General features: G+C 42.0%; 1 protein-coding gene across 1 annotated transcript in view; it reads right to left on the reverse strand.

The window, feature by feature from the left end:
- Nucleotides 1-13,726, reverse strand: part of LOC109910936 (receptor tyrosine-protein kinase erbB-4-like) — a 690,251-nt gene extending 676,525 nt beyond the window's left edge. Inside the window, exons 1-2 of the mRNA XM_048598686.1 lie at nucleotides 13,708-13,726; nucleotides 12,691-12,842 (exon numbers count right to left, since the gene is read on the reverse strand). Coding sequence (XP_048454643.1) covers nucleotides 12,691-12,842; nucleotides 13,708-13,726 — 171 coding nt within the window. The remainder of the gene's footprint in view (nucleotides 1-12,690; nucleotides 12,843-13,707) is intronic.
- Nucleotides 13,727-14,510: the final 784 nt, after the last annotated feature.

Here is a 14,510-nt window from a genome sequence, read left to right on the forward strand (position 1 = left end):
CAAATCAGAGCAGGACTTATACACTTAATGAACAACGAGACCTTGGAGCGCAGGTTCATAGTTCCTTGAAAGTGGAGTCGCAGGTAGACAGAATACTGAAGAAGGCGTTTGGTATGCTTGTATTTATTGGTCAGTGCAATGAATATAGGAGTTGGGAGATCATGTTGTGGCTGTGCAGGATATTGGTTAAGTCACGGTTGGGATACTGCGTGCAGTTCTGATCTCCCTGCTATAGGAAGGATTTTGTGAAACTTGGAAGGGTTCAGAAAAGATTTACAAGGGTGTTGCCATGGTTGGAGGGTTTGAGCTATAGGGAGAGGCAGAATAGACTGGAGCTATTTTCCCTGGAGTGTCGGAGGCTGAGGGATGACTTTACAGAGGTTTACAAAATCACAAGGGGCATGGAGAGGGTAAATAGACGAGGTCTTTTTCCCGGGATGGGGGGAGTCCAAAACTTGATAGCACAGATTTAAGGTGAGAGGGGTAAGGTTTAAAAGAGACCTAAGGGGCAACGTTTTCACGCAGAGGGGTGTGCATGTATGGAATAAGCTGCCAGAGGAAGTGGTGGAGGCATCTGGATGCGTATATGAATAAGAAGGGTTTAGAGGGATACAGGCCAAATGCTGGCAAATAGGACTCAATTTATTTAGAATATCTAGTTTGACTGAAGGGTCTTTATGGCTCCATGACTCTAAGTTCAGTGCGTAAATGTGGAAGACAAATGGAATACTGGCCTTTATTTCAAAGGAAATGGGGTACAAAAGTAGGGAGGCGTTGTTAAGACACTAATTGTACCACACATGGAATATTATGAACAGGTTTAGCCCCCTTAGCTAGGGAAATTGACATTGGACGCAGTCCACAGAAGGTTGACTCAGTTGATTCTGGATATGGTAGGATGTCTGAGAGGAAGCCGAGTAGGTTGGGCTTGTACTCAGTGGAGTTAAGAAGAATGGAGAACTTTTTGAAATACGTATGATTCTTCAAGGACTTGATAGGGTAGATGCAGAAAGGCTGTTTTCCCTGTGGGAGAGTACAAGTCAGAGGGGCATAATCTCAGAATGAGTGGGTGCCTAATTAAGAGAGAAATGAGAAGGAGTTTCTCCTCTGAGGATAATGTATCTATAGAATTCATCACTGCAGAGAACTGTCGAGGCTGGTTCATTAAGTACATTCAAGGCTGAGATAGACATTTTTAATCACTAAGAGAATCAAGGGTTATGGAGAAAAGGCAGGAAGGTGAAGTGAATGATTATCAGACCAGCCATGATCTCACTGCACGGAGGACTGCACTTGATGGGCAGAATGGCCTACTTCTACCCCTATGTCTAATAGCCTTATTTACATTGTTACCACTGCTCAGGCCACACTCCACATTTGATAATCAAGAGCAATTTGGTAAAAACCAGTGGCTTATGATGAACTGATCTAATCTCTCTCTGGTTTGAAAACATGAAATAGGCTGCAATTGTTGATTGCATGAAGCATCATTTTAAACGAAACAATGTGGAAGAAGGGGTCAGCATCTTCTTCAAGACGTGCAGATAACTGTTAACAAAACACAAACTTAATAGAAAGCTTTGGAGAATCAAAGAAGATTGATAGTTTAGTCAACTGTAAGTAATGAAGCAGTTCAATCCCCTCATGAAGTAGTTCCATCCCCTCATGAAGTAGCAATACAGAGAAAAGGTTCCTGACGAATGCCTGGCAGAGCCCAAACTAGTACAGGATCATTCACACTACTGTAATTCTCTCAACCAATTGGATAAGACCTAACTATATAAGACATTGGTCTGGCAAAGCTTCAAGTTAAAATTTATTTATACTTGTTTTCCATTCCCTTCACAGCTTTACTCATCCCTGCCTCTGGAATCTCTGATAACCTGAGCTGGTGCAATTATTTAACAAACTAGGCAGTCACCTAAGACAGCAATGTTTGAGGGGTGGCAAAATGTTGCCTGCCTTTTAGAATACCAGAAATTTGAGACAAAGCTATCCACTCTTTCCCACTCTCAACTACAGCTATCAGTTATTTTCACAAAAGCATGGACTATCAGTTTAACTGACGGGTTGCTGAGAGCAGGGACTGACTGTAAATTTGAGAGTGGTGGAGCAGTGAGTGAAACAGATTACAGTTACAGATGCTGACTCTGCCATGCTCGCAGTTTCACCTCTGTCCTGCTTCTGCTGCTGTTTGAAGTATCTGTGTCTGGAGAAGTGACTTTTATCAATATTCCCTCTGCTCTATCCATTGCATTGATGGCTAGGGACTCCCTTCATTATATGGACTTGCTACATGGAAAGATATTGCAAAGGAGAAAGATATTGCAAAGGTATTCATTGCAAACACAGTATGCTATGCATTTTTGTCACTACAGAAATCTTGGATGTGTGTATGTCTGTGGGCACGTGCGTGCCTACACGTATGTGTCTTTGTACATGAGGCATGCATTTGTGGGCGCATGCACGTTTTGTGTGTGCATGCACTTTTTTTTACGGTTGTAAGTGTGTGTGTCTATTTGTCCGTATGCATGCACGCATGATTATTAATGTAAGATTAGACAAACATGTCATATAGTCTTGTGGGGTGTGGGGGAAGGTTGAACATTAGCCTAGCAGCCTCTCAGTATCTCAGTAGGTATGCCCTACAACATGCATGAATTTTGTATTCCTCCAAATGGAGGTCTTGGGCATTCGTCCATCACCCTACCATTTGAGGTCATGCCCTCAGCTGTCCAAGCCCTAAGCTCTGGAATTAAGCCTCTGTATCTCCGTTGCTCTCTCCCATCCCTTAAGATCATCCTTAAAACTTAACTCTTAGACTAAGCCCAGGCCTCTCCCAATATCTGACAGCTTGGTGTCAACCGATGTCTAAAAACACTCCTGAGAGGTGCCTAGGGGTAATTTATTACAGTAAACGAAAAAGGCAGGTCATTGTTCTTCTCAATGAATTGTCAAAAATCCTTGTTATACCTCTGGGATCTGCTCAAACCGCATGTTTGGTAATGGGGCAGAACAAGGAGGTATACAACTTTTCTTCTTAGTGAGGACATTTGCAATAAAATGTATCCCTATCTTAGTCTTTGACTGAAATAATTTTTGTCATAATTGAGTGCGCACTTGCATTATGTCTGTGTCGCGGGCTAGGCACCCAGGCCAAAGGCTGCACTTTGTTCAAATGGAGGCATCAGTGCCTGCATTTCATAAAAGAAAAAAGATTAATTCATTAAGGGCGGATTAACAAAAATACCACAAATATGCTCCTGGAGATATTGCTGACAATGATAGCACATTTCATATCAGAAACAAATCTTCAGCTCTGCTTTTTTCTTGGCAGTAAAGTAACCTGTCCTTGCTGTCAGCACCTGAAGCATCACCAGGCGAGAGATTAAAGGCATTAATTCATTCTGGAATACTTTTTCCATGTGGTTTTTACAGCAAATTGAAATACAATGCATGATTGAGTGTGAGGTGTACAAATTGTTCCTGAATTATGATCGCAGCCAGCTGCCACAGAACGACAATGCTTTGCAGCTAATCAGACTTCCATTGACACATTTTTTTCCTTTTAACCTGAAGCCCCCACAGCCCTCTTAAAAACAAGGAGCAGGATTTAGTGCTAGTAACGGGGCGTATCTCCACTCCTGCCCTTCCCCCATTACCCCACCATCCTCCTCAGCTGGAAAAGCTGTGGGAGGACTGCGTAATTGTGTGGGGTGGTGGGGGAGAAGTGAGCCTTGTGCCTTTTGGCAGTTATTGGTCAGCTTTGGGTCCTTCCATGTCATCAAGTCCTGAGCGAGTATGGACGTTCCACCAATGCAACCCTTCCCTGAGGGTTGCCCACTCAATCTGAGGTTGGCAGCTTTCCACCACTAGCAGTACCGCAAGGAGAGAGGCTGCCACCAATAGTATAAGGGGAGATGCTGGTCTATTGGTATTATTGCTGGCCTGTTAAAATCCAGAGGCCCTGGGTGCCTGGGTTCAAATCCTGCCAAGGCAGATGGTGGAATTTGAATTCAATAAAAATCTCAAATTACAAATCCAGTGATGACCATGAAACTATTGTGGGAAAAACCCATCTGGCTCACTAATGCCATTCAGGGAAGGAAATCTGCTATCCTCACGTGGTCTGGCCTGCGTGCGACTCCAGACCTACAACAATGCGGTTGACTCAACTGCCCTCTGAATGGCCCAGCATGCCAATCAGTGCAACAGCAGTTAGTGATGGGCAATAAATGCTGGACAGCCAGTAACACACATGTCCCATGAGAAAATGAAGAAAAAAAAATCGGTGGGCAAGCTGGTGAGTTATCTTAGCAGAGGGGATGGCATGACACTTGCCTCCATACTTTAACAAAATGAGAAGATTCTACCCAAAATATCAGTAAGAACCATGACCAAATATTGCATCTTCACACACACCTGTTCCCTTGTTGGTCTCCAAGTATCCCACTCAGTTATTTTCTTGCTTTTTCCATTCTATTCATAAAACATCTATGGGTCCTCCTTAATTTTATATGCAAATATCTTTTCTTGCCCCGTCTTTGCTTTCCAAATTTTCTTTTTAAATTTACCCCCTTCCTACATTCCTTATGGCTTTCAGTGGGATTGAACTTTTAACATCTGAGACAAGCTTTCTAATTTTCACTTTTTGACGTCCAGAGCTGTCTAAATTTGGGAGTCCCATCATTTTTCCTTGATCCGAACATATGCGTTTTGAATTGTCTCTGTCTCCTTGAATGCTTTGTATTGTTTGGCAGCACTGACGCACCTTGATGTAGCTGTTTCCAGTCCACTTCTGCCAAACTGCATCTCAGCTTAGGAAAATTGACCTTCCTCACAATTTAGAACTTTTACTTTTACTCTTGCAAGAGAAGGAGCCCAAAACAATGCTCCAATGCCATATACAATTTCGGAAAGGCTTCCTTACTCTTGTACTCTAGCCCACTGCAACAAAGGTCCTCTATGCCATTTGTCTCCCTCTATGTTTGCCATGCTCGCAGGCTGACGTCCTGGGTTTCTTGGTTCCTTTCCCTTCTATTCACTCATGGGACGTGGGCATCTCTGCTTGGCCGGTATTTATTGCTCATCCTAGTTGCCCTTGAGAAGGTGATATCAAGAGCTGCCTTCTTGAACACTGCAGTCCATGTGATGTCAAGGTCTGTCACTTTCATCTCTGGAATTCAACTCTTTTGACCAGGTTTGAACTCAGGCTACAATGAGGTCAGGAGTCGAGTGGCTTTGGCGGAGACCAAACCTGGCGTCACTGAGCAGGTTTTTGCTGAGCAGGTGCTGGTTGAAAGTACTGTTGATGACACCTTCCATCACTTTACTGATCTAAGGCCTTAAAATATCTCATAAATAGCTGAGGTCCCAGCTCTGATCTTTGCACCACTTCATTAGTTACAGCCTGCCAACATGAAAACGCCCTGTTTAACCTTACTTTCTGTCCATGAACAAATGAACCATCCTAATATATTACTGTGGATCCTTCATTAATCTTTCATGAGGTACATTACTGGGAGTCTTTCAACAATGCAGTGATACTGCACCAACACAGTGCATTCACTGGTTCCCCTTTATCCACCCTGCTAAATCCATTCTCAAAAGCTAGATTATGTCCGCATCCATATACAAATATACCTTCGTTGGTCATATCAGGCCAAACTCATTAACTTGCGCAGAGTTAAAATCAGGCGCACTGGGTCAAGGTCAGAAGAGTTGAAGCAAGTGAAAATGTTGATGCTGCCATTTGCTTGAGATTACATCAGCTGGGAACAACAACAACTTGCTTGTATATTACTAATGCATAGATTGGTCACTTAAACAACATCACTTCAGATGGGGAGAATTCTACCTCAATATCTTTTTTCTGTGCATGATAATAGCTGGCACCCTTGTGGCATCTTTCCTGAATTGCTGATTACTGTGCTTTCTTGGTACATGCTCCAGAGGACATCCACCTGCTCTTGACTGCAATGCCCAAGCCTCCAAACACTTTGGCCTTTAAATAAAGTCTGAAAAATACAAAACTCTTGTACCAACCTTCCCCTGACCACAAAACAGCATGAACCTCTTCATCACACTCAACAATGGAATCCTCAACTCAATCCAGACGTTCTGCTATTTTGAGCATACCCTCTCCAATAACATGATTTTGGGTAAGGAAGTTGCCCACCATCTGCTAAAAGAAAGCTCAGCATTTGGTGGCTCACCCACAGGCTTTGGAGAAGGCATGGAGTTTGTCTCAAAACAACAATAAAAATTGATCAGGCAGTGTTTTGCACATCGTTTTTCTACAGTTGAGAAGTGTGGGCTGAGATTGCCAACTATTTTCCACCTTCACAGGAAAATTATTCAACAAAATTGAACACCGAGCCACAAACAGGCATAATAGGACAAGCAATGAAAAACTCGGTTGAATAGGTACGCTTTGGAGAGGATTTTAAACAAGGAGAAAGGATGGAAAAGTGGAGACATTTAGTATGGGATTTTCAACACCTAGGACAGAGACACCAAGAGGCATGACCATCAATGATGGAACAAAGGAAATCAAGGCTGTGCAAAACGCTCGAATTGGAGGTGGGTTGCAATCCAGAAGGGTTGCAGGGCTACAAGAAGATAACATTTTTCATCTGAACACTTACTGAAATGGGGACAAAAGTGCATGTACAACATGAGTTTAATATATCATGCAGGAAATTGACTATTTTGAACATATCTGTGCAGATGGCAAAGGATGTGTGACGTTGAGATTAATCCACTCCAAATGTGCACAAGATTTTAGAGCACCAATGGGAGGCTAGAAACTGCATGCCATCCATTACACACCTGAGGAACATTTAGCTCCTGTTGCCTACTCAATTCAATTTTTAGACCAGACATTAAATAGGTACGCAATTCTCCCACTCAAGAAAAGGAAGAACAGAACTTGCATGAATAAAACACCTTTCACAACTTCAAGACAGCCTAGTGTTCTGCACTGTGATGATTTTTAAATTGTGTTGATTGAGGTGTGGAATTTATCTGAGACACATGCAAACTTTGGCCCTGAGTGGGGACTATGGGTACAATTGTAACTTCATTCTTGTATGCTTAAGAGAACAACAACAACCAGCATTTACGTAGCGTAGCCAGATGTTACCACTTGGGTTATCATTGATGACACTGAGTTATACACAGAGATATTAGGACAAGTGGTCAACATTTGGTCAAAGATGGAGGTTTTAAGGAAGATTGGCTTATGAGGAGAGGCTGAACAGACTGGGATTATATTCATTGGAATTTAGAAGAATGAGGAGGGATTTTATAGAAACATAGAAAATTATGAAGGGAATAGATAAGATAGAAGCAGGGAGGTTGTTTCCACTGACGGGTGAAACTAGAACAAGAGGGTATAGCCTCAAAATTAGGGGGACCAGATTTAGGACTGAATTGAGGAAGAACCTCTTCACCCAAAGGGTTGTGAATCTTTGGAATTCTCTGCCGAGTGAAGTAGTTAAGGTTTCCTCATTGAATGTTTTTAAATCTAAGATAGATAATTTTTTGAATAGTAAAGGAATTAAGGGTTATGGTGAGAGGGTGGCTAAGTAGAACTGAGGCCATGAAAAGATCAGCCATGATCCTACTGAATGGCAGAGCAGGCTCAAAGGGCCAGGTGACATACTCTTGCTCCTGGTTCTTATGTTCTTGTGTTTTTATTCTGAAAGGAGATGGGGGTGAGGAGAAGGCAAAGGGCTTTACAGAAAGCAGTCCAGAGCTTAGAGCCTTGCCTGAAGAATTTTAAAATTGAGGCACTGAGTTGAAAACTTTCACCAATCTCCTAGTGTTTAAAAATTGGCTGACTAGTAATTATAAGACACTATGTCAATATACCTAATTCAACTTGTAACACTGAGCTCGGTACTCTACAGGGTTAATGCTACCTGGTATCGGTAACAGTGGAATGATTCGACCAAGTACAGCTGTCTTGCTGCACTCTAACATAGAGAGGTGATGCCACTGCACACGTGATAACTAGGGTGAGGATCCTTTCAGGGTGGTAAAAGTGGTCTTGGCCAGTCATGCGCACAGGCTGCCCTTTTTGTTAACAGCCTCATTTTCCTTCTCATGGCTGCAAGGCAAAAGTAAACCAGACAAGAGTATAAAAACCCCCTGCCGGTTCATTATGACTAACTTTTCACGACTGTCAAAAGATGTTCTTGTCATCTTCCCCAATAATTATTTGCAGAACTCAATTTCACTCTTTCAGTTCTGAAGAGACCAGTCCTAGAGTGGGGTAGATCATTAGGGTTTGCTACTCGCTGCCTCACTTACCCCATGGCTATCCCTGATAAGTGAGCCTTGACAGCTCATTGTGTCAGATCATCTCCAAACACTTCAACCCAGAAATAGCAACCAGGGTACTATATGCACCATATGGATCTACACCATATTCCCCCATCTGCAACCCAACTTTCTACCTCTACTCATGGCATTACTTACATCTTCATAACCTCCAGTTAAGGCAACTGACCTCATTTTCAGGCTGTTAATCCTGAAGTGCCAACCCCGGTTACTCTCCAAAGGATGAACTACTGCAACCGAGAATTGGATACTTGAGGGATTTGAGATGCAAAGCCATATTGCATTATCCTGTGATGCAGCAGACAGAGTATCAATCTGCTTCATTTAACACACTGACCTGCTTAAAAGAAAATTAACTTGTTTAATTGAACCTTCTGTTTCCATTTGCAGTATCTGGAAAGTCAGCAAGCATGTTTAAAGTTAAATTGTCCGCACGGAATCACAGTAGGGTGCACTGGAGGCCTGTGCACTGTTTGGGACAATGTGAGTCACTCCCATAATTGATCACCAGGTTGAATGTTGAATAACCTTGACCCTTTTAATTGCAAATTTCTGACACTGGAGACAGCTAAATTTTTGACAGGAATTATGTTTATTATTGATTCAAAATATTCCTCTCGCTACTTCTTGTATTCAGCATCGAGAAAACTCACATGTAAAGAACCTCTGGGAATTGGGAGTGATACTCCAGGCCATTCATCCTACCTCTCCTTGAAGCTAGGCAAAGTTGATAACTGAGACTTCCTTTATACCATTATACATTTTCATACCACTTTAAAGACAAAATTACAAAGTATTATGACATATTTACAGCTAAGTAACAGGCAAAGAGACCGAAGATGTCTATGCCCCACACAAGCTTTCTCCCATTGCTCTTCATCTAACCTCACCAATGTAGTTCTCTATTCCTTTCTCGTGAATTTTGAGGTGCCAATTAAAATTATCTCTGCTATTCAACTCAACTACTCTATTTGATCCAAGATAACAAAGTGTAGAGCTGGATGAACACAGCAAGCCAAGCAGCATCAGAGGAACAGGAAGGCTGACGTTTCGGGTCTAGACCCTTCTTCAGAAATTTAGATACTTAACATTTAGATACTTAACTTCAGAGCTTTAGATACTTAACATTTTCTGAGTAAAAGGAGAATTCTCCTGAGCACCCCAATGGATTTATTAGTGACTGGCTTATACTTAAGGGACCTAATTCTCAGTTTGTCATAAAGAGTGGATTGATTTGCTACACTATACCTGTTAAACCATTTCATAAGTTTGATGATCACTTTTCAGCATTCTGTGTCTCAAGTAAAGTTCCCCAGCCTGTTCAATCTTTTAAACTAGCCTACATTTTCTGATGTCTACTGCAATATTGTCCTCAACTATGACTTCACTCAGAAGTATCACTGTCTTTAAAAGATAGGATCCGACAGCATGCAGGTTAAATTCCAACCTATCCATATGGTCAAGCATAATTGCTACAGTAACAGTTCTATCCGTGATCCATATTCAAAACAATGCAACAAAAGGCTATACTCTTTCCAAGAGCCTCCGAATCTGGTCATGGCTTGTCAGACCAAGTTGGGAAGAGAACAAAAACAAAGTTGCTGGAAAAGTTCAGCAGATCTGGCAGCATCTGTGAAGGAAAAAACAGAGTTAACGTTTCGGGTCCGGTGACCCTTCCTCAGAATAAGTTGGGAAGAGGGTCATTCAAAGTTAATGACAGAAAGAAATGTTTTTTGAGTCAACTTTCTTTTGTTCACCTACAATGGCTTCAAAAGTCAGGGCCCTGCTCCTTGGGCTGTTCTGTTTACAGAGGTATGGACTGGCTCATGACAGAATCAATTTAGTGTGAGGTCAAAATACTTGCTGAAGGTAGCAGCTAACATTTTAACCGATGGTTAACGTTCGTAATTTCTCTCGGGTTTACAAATTTCAAAAAAAAATGAATTGTCATTCAGTCTAGTTTGCCCAAGAGCAACGTATTTGCTGCCAGAATTTTAATCTCTCATTCACCTTGGATAATTACTCTTCAAATTCCAATCGGAACAGCTGGGAGTAATTACGCAGCCAGCAATTATTCCCATTTCCAAGTAATTACCTGTTCAATTGAAGGTCAGTGGACAACGCAAGTCTGTGAGTCTGTGACAGTTAGTATTGCAGTGTGTGGAGGCATGGAGCAAAGGGGTGAACTCAAGCAGTGAGGTGGGCAATGGAACAAACAATGGACAGCCAGGGTTTGGCTGTACAGGAAACCAAAACTTGTTTCATAACCAACCAAAAGTGTGAATTTTTCCAGTAAATGTGAAACTGTGGGCTGAGAGTGAGACATTTCCTGATATCCTAGCCCCAGCAGGAGCTGGGAAATTTTTCATCCCCGTTTTAGTACTTCACCAGGAAGCGGTGGACATGCAATTTTTACTTTGGACATTGGACCAGCCATCTTTTGAATATCCCTCCTAATTCTTATGTCTAAGGAACAATTGATTGGTGCCCATTACAATCCAAAGGGCTCTTGTGGTGCAGTGATAGCGCCCCTATCTCTGACCCAAGAGGGCCAGGTTCAGAACACGCTAGGTCCAGTGGTATCTAATAGTGTTTCTGAACAGTTTGATTACAAAGCAGCAGTATTACCATCGGAGGTTAGAATGAACAACAGCATGACTTGGCATGCTCAAATCGCACAGCACAGAAGGAGACCAATCAACCTGTTGTATCTGTGCTGTCTCTTTGAAAGAGCTATCCATTTGTCTCCATTCCCCTGCTCTTTCCCTTTCAAAAACCTATCCCATCAACTTTTGAAAGTTACTATTAAAATGATTTCCACAGTCTTTGTTGTAGTGTATACCAGATCACAATCAGCAGTTTAAGGAAAAGGTTCCTCATCGTTCCGCTCATTTTCTTGTCAGTTATTTTAAGTCCATGTCCTGCAGTTACTGACTCTCCCAGCAGTGGAAACAATTTCTCCCTAACTGGTGCAGTTGGTTCATGAATGTTGGTTTACTGGGTGAGATAGAAGCAACTGAGAGTCTGGAGTGAACCCTGACGAAACTCCCTCGTGAAACTGCAAGAGTTTCCTGTGACTTTGTGATTCTAAATAACTTCCATTCCAGTTGCAAAGGAAATCATGTTACAAGCAAAACGTGCAGCATGGTAAATATTCCCACCGTAAGATTGTAAAGGAGTTGGAGTTTGATCCATAACCCTTCCTCGGCCTCTGAGCAGCTGAAAGGGGAGGTGGAAATGTTGACTTCTTCACACAGACCCTCCAACATAAACCAAGAGCAACAAAAGCAAAATGTTAAAATAAAGAACGGCGGATGCTGAAGATCTGAAACGAAAACAGAAACTGCTGGACAAACTCAGAAGATCGGGCAGCATCTGTGAAGAGAGGAATAGAGTTAACATTTCAGGTCGGTGACCATTCAAGGAGTCATTAACCTAAAATGTCAACTGTTTTTTGCTCCAATGGCTGACTCACAGAGAATTTTCAAAATTTTCTGTTTTGATTACAGAGTAACAGCACACTGGTTAAGTAACAATAAAGAGAGATCATGCTCTCTAGACAGGCATATGGGCAATAAAAAGAAAGTACCTTAATCTCATCAGAATCCTCTGAACACTCTCCTCCCACATGGCTTCAATACGTCCTTTCAGAATGCAGTGCCTTAACTTTACTCCAGAATGCTTAATTAGTTTGTTAATGGCCTGGCGTTTGATAGATATGTTTTGCAGTAACAGTTTACTAAACAGATTTAAGTAATTAACTGTAAATCACTTCATTAAATGGTTTTAGTGCAAACTGTTATAGTAGAGGCGATTAGCACCAACTGTCAACAGGAGAGAATGTATCTGCTACCACTCCGAGAGTCTCAATTTCATTTATCCTGAAACACATCAAATACCATGGATTCTCACCGCACTGCAAATCTACAAAACAATGTTGAAAGAAACAAGACCCTGCTGCTTTAGCAGAGCAGTAAAACTAGACATCCAAAGGAGAAACAACTACATATTGGAAATGCAAAGTAAATGTCAGGCGAACTGACAGTTCAGACAGAGCAAAAGCCTCCTCTCCAAAACCTTTAACCTGTTGCCCTTCCCCTTTCACGTTCACTGTGTTACCAGCATTTTTCTGTCAGCACATGAAGCATTAACCGATTTTTCCCCTCAGAGTCTGCTCTGTATTTCTGGTTCTTACTGCAATCTCCCAGAGATCAGCTGGCTGCAATGTTGCTGTTCCCTCATCTTTAGTTACAGTTAAGCTACATGTGCCACTGGGGCCAGTGTGAAACAAGGCAGCAGTGCACCAGTGCCCTAGGCTCAGTGTAGTGACTGGTGCTAACTTACCCGCAGGAAGGAGAGGTCCCTGTTTCGGTCAATGTTCGTGATCTCCAGGTTGCCCATGACAACTTCGCAGTTTTCATAATTCTTCCGGAGTGCTCGATACTGCTGCTCCAGGTCAGAGAGGGTGCTGAGCTTATTCTCTGTGCCGGCACACACTGCAATGATTTAAGACACAAGACGGGAAGAATTAGTGATCCATCGGCAAAACATTTTAGCAGTCAATTTGTTTTTGATCAATCTATTATCATTGCAAAATTACGCTATTGATTGCTTTAGGAACACATAACAAAATGAAAATTGATGCTTTAACCTCATGCAAAGTTGACAGGGTACAGTCTCTTAACCAAGGATGAGTTGACAATCGCCATATCCCGCTCTGAGCTCTGGAAAATTGAGCAGTTTTGCACAATCCAATATGAGTGTGCACCTAAAAATCAGTTCAGTTGGGTCTAAAGTTGTGGTTTGAAGTTGTTGACCAGCTCTTGGCATTATGCACTGTGGCAACAATAATAAGATGGTACAACGGCAATGGCTATTTAGAAGGGAGCTGATGGCAGAGGTGTAATGATAATCTTAGTAATATAGAGACCTGGGCTAATGGTCTGGGGGCACTGCTTTCTCACATAAACTGTTGGAATTAGAATTCATTTGATAAATATTAAGCTGTTCTTAATTGCGGTCATCATGAAACTACCATCTTAAAAATCCAGCTGGACGTCCCTCCTGAGATGTGGCGGTAGTGTCCCTGCCCCTGGACTGGTAGGCCCAGGATCAAGTCCCACCTGCTCCAGAGGTGTGTAAAACAACCTCTGAGCAGGTTGATTAGAAAAATAAAATAATTTTTTTTAAAAAGCTGGTTCACTGATATCCTTCTGGGAAGGGAATATGCTGTCCTTACCTGGTCTGGCCTACATGTGACTCCAGACCCACAGCAATGTGGATGACTGTTAATAGCCCTTTGGAATGCCTGAGCAAGCCACTCACTTCAAGGGCAATTCAGGATGGGTAAGCAAGGCTGACCTGCCAGTGATGCCCACATCCCATGAAAAGAATAAAAGAAAACAAAAATTAAAATGTATTGAAACAAATCAACCAGAACTAAAATACTGGCCGTTTCAATGAAAGGAACTGGGTTCAGAAAGCTGAGGATCAGCACAATAACCCAACACTGATCAACTGCAGTACAAATCAATTTCTTTTTGCATTTGAAACATAGATACAAATATATTACTTGGAGGGCAAACTGCAGGGTCAATTGTTCCCAACTGGGACTAGATTGAAGACAGGTTATTGATTCAGATTTGAAAGCAGCATCGACAACCAGTGAGCATTACTGTTTGGAAAATGGGCCACGAGAAATTATTGAGTGCCTCAGTGCGAGGGGAGCTGTGTTAACACCACTTAGTTATGATTGTCTTGTGGTTTCTGACCACCTGAGGCTACATATGTAAGTTATTTGTTGACTTGTGACTTGCAGTGTACAAATAAAAATGCTTTTGCAAGGACAGCGTGCATCCACTCTGGATGGTGCACTTTAATCTTTGGAAATTTAGAACAGGGAGGTATCAGCTGCATCTCAAAAGTCTGATGGTCCTTAACACGGAAATAGCCCTTCATTTCCATCCAGTCCACACTGACTCTTTTGAAGTATTTCCATGTTTAGAGCACACAGGAACTTTGTAGGAATGTTATTGCTCCAGTAATCCAGAAACCTGCACTCAACCACTTCAAACAAGATTGCAACATTTTGGGAACGGAATTAAATAAATCTCAAATTAAAAAGCCACCATGAAATTTGCAATATTGTTGTGAAAACCGGTCTA

Source organism: Rhincodon typus, chromosome 7 (assembly GCF_021869965.1).
Source record: "Rhincodon typus isolate 14 chromosome 7, sRhiTyp1.1, whole genome shotgun sequence".
NCBI lineage: Eukaryota > Metazoa > Chordata > Chondrichthyes > Orectolobiformes > Rhincodontidae > Rhincodon > Rhincodon typus.